Source organism: Atta colombica, unplaced genomic scaffold, assembly GCF_001594045.1.
Source record: "Atta colombica isolate Treedump-2 unplaced genomic scaffold, Acol1.0 scaffold82, whole genome shotgun sequence".
In the NCBI taxonomy this organism is placed as follows: domain Eukaryota; kingdom Metazoa; phylum Arthropoda; class Insecta; order Hymenoptera; family Formicidae; genus Atta; species Atta colombica.
In genome coordinates this window covers 329,725-332,089 of record NW_017259575.1, presented here as the reverse complement: position 1 = coordinate 332,089, position 2,365 = coordinate 329,725, and the positions used below count along the sequence as shown (strand labels likewise).

The window sequence follows — 2,365 nt, the reverse complement described above, 5'->3', positions numbered from 1 at the left end:
CGCGATGTGTGTATGGTATTAATAAAAATTATATATATCTATACATGTACATATAATTTTAATAAGATATAAACTTCTTTAAATTTGTTTTCTTTTTCTAAAAATTAGAGGGAGAAGACAAATTTACTAAAACATATTTCTAATTTTACGTTTTCAATCTTTTTCTTCACTATTCTTTTTTCTATTCACTATTGCACGACGATGTTACATGTCGAACGAAAAGAGTGCAATATGGTGCAGTTAAAATGAACACACCCGCCATGTCTCGATATTCTCAGCAGGTAAAGCAAGTTAAGTAAAGGAGGTAAAAGGCAAACCGGTGGAAGAGGAAGAAAAGAGGAAGATCATTTGCAAGTTATAGCATCCGCGTCGTAATGCCGTCCGAGCGAGCACCAACGTAGCGACGAATAATTATATGATGTACCAGGACACGGGCGAAGGACGAAACGTCATATGAGTTGTCGCAACAGTCTTGGTTTTAACCTAATTTCATTTGTACCTGTTTTCCAAAAGAATCTCAGGTGGGTTTGTCTCCTCAGCGACAAGAACTTGATGTCCGATCCTTGTCGAGAATAACCGCTATCTTGCTTGAAGCGAATTCGTCGTCCTTGCATCGTATAATTTCATTTTTCTTGATACTTTTGATCGTTCGATTTAAGTAATAGGGAGTTTTTGCAATAACGTGGATCCAATCACGTTTTTCTTTCCTTAATTAATTGTTAAAAAGAAGATAACATGACCTTAACGTTCGCAACGTATCTGAATAAATGTATTGCAAAATCTCCCTAATAAGTTGCATATGGAAACGGATCGCGCAATGCGTACATGGTATGTGAAATTTAAGATACCGTTAAGTACGATACTCTCTCCGGGACATCGTTGAATTGAAAAGTTTGTATCGCTCAATATTTATCTTTTTTTTTCTTCTTATTTTGTATCAACATGTAAGAAGTAAAACTTAAAAATTACTTTTGCTAAGATATATTTATTATTAAGCTACATTTGTTCAATGCAACTTGCAAATTTAGCGTTTCTTCTTTATAAATTCCTTGAGATTTTATTACTTCAGCATTTAAGTGATGTGTTATGTTTTTTTTTTGTTTATAGTAGTTCTCTGTACATGAAACATGATGTCTAATGGTATTCAGAATCTGACTGAGCAAATTGAAGATACCTCAATGGGAAATAATGTACATCATTCGTCATTGGTATCATCGCCATCGTCGGCCTTGAATTCTCCCCTCATGAAGCTATCTTCGTATTTTCTGGCAGTACGACCGTGGTCGCTGAGTGCGTCATTGATGCCGACACTTCTCGGATCAGCGCTTGCATATCGACTACCAGGCCTGGCAAGCTTCAATTGGATATCGTTATGCCTTACTGTGCTTATAGTGTTTTGCGTGCATGGTGCTGGTAATGTAGTGAACACTTATTTTGACTATGTGAAAGGCGTTGATAGTAGAAAAAGCGACGACAGAATATTGGTAGATGAGTTACTGTCCAAAGACGAATTGGTTACATTGGGGGCATTCCTATATGCAGCAGGATGTTTAGGATTTGTCTTACTGGCAGTCCTCTCTCCTGCAAAGATGGAACATTTGGCTCTTGTGTATTTTGGAGGTCTGTCCTCCTCCTTTCTCTATACAGGAGGTATAGGATTGAAATATATCGCTCTGGGCGATGTACTTATCTTAGTTATATTCGGTCCAATTTCAGTTCTATTTGCGTTTATGGCGCAAACTGGTTATGTTGAACTAGGAACAATTTATTACGCGATACCACTTGCCTTGAATACTGAGGCTATTTTGCATAGTAACAACACGAGAGATATGGAAAGTGACGAGAAAGCAGGAATCGTAACATTAGCTATTTTAATAGGTCATACCGCGTCTTACGTTTTGTATGCTTTTTTACTATTTACACCATATATAATTCTTATAGTAGTGGCGTTTAGATATTCCCTCTGGTTTGTACTGCCAGTGATCACTTTGCCGACTGCCTTTAAAATAGAAAAGGACTTTCGCAATCCGCATAGAATTCAAAACGTGCCTAAACGGACAGCTGGATTAAATTCGTTTCTAGGTATTTTATATGTTCTCGCTTGTTTACTCGTGGGCTCGCTTCCTTATTTGTAAATTATTCATGAGGCATCATCGTCCTGGATTACTCTTTCTATTCCGTTGATATTTTTTTTTCAGTGAGAAATTTTTTCATCTTGTAATTAAAGACTTGTAATTAAAGATATAATTGTTCAAAGCAGAAGAAAAGTTTGAAACATGAGTTGTTTTATTTATTTTCATACATCAATTATGTTCAATGTAACTTTCTGCCATCTCGTAACATAATTCAAATATTGTTATTATTT

The 2,365-nt window shown here is 36.0% G+C and overlaps 2 protein-coding genes across 4 annotated transcripts in view; one reads left to right on the top strand and one right to left on the bottom strand.

Moving 5' to 3' along the window:
* Positions 1 to 277, bottom strand: part of LOC108692750 — a 2,187-nt gene extending 1,910 nt beyond the window's left edge. Inside the window, exon 1 of one of the 2 annotated variants that reach the window (XM_018201165.1) lies at positions 256 to 277. The gene's annotated coding sequence lies outside the window, so the exon portion shown is untranslated. Of the gene's footprint in view, positions 1 to 149; positions 179 to 255 lie in introns of those variants that run through there. The other variant, XM_018201164.1, reaches the window with a different exon arrangement.
* Positions 278 to 447: 170 nt separating this feature from the next.
* Positions 448 to 2,143, top strand: LOC108692749 (ubiA prenyltransferase domain-containing protein 1 homolog). 2 transcript variants are annotated; one of them, XM_018201162.1, is made up of 2 exons: positions 448 to 521; positions 1,108 to 2,143. In XM_018201162.1, exon 2 carries the CDS (start codon positions 1,128 to 1,130, stop codon positions 2,133 to 2,135), a length of 1,008 nt encoding a protein of 335 aa, XP_018056651.1. In that variant the 5' UTR covers positions 448 to 521; positions 1,108 to 1,127; the 3' UTR covers positions 2,136 to 2,143. The 2 variants fall into 2 exon arrangements, with proteins under 2 accessions (XP_018056651.1, XP_018056652.1); XM_018201163.1 differs by having other exon boundaries at positions 454 to 521; positions 1,111 to 2,143.
* Positions 2,144 to 2,365: the final 222 nt, after the last annotated feature.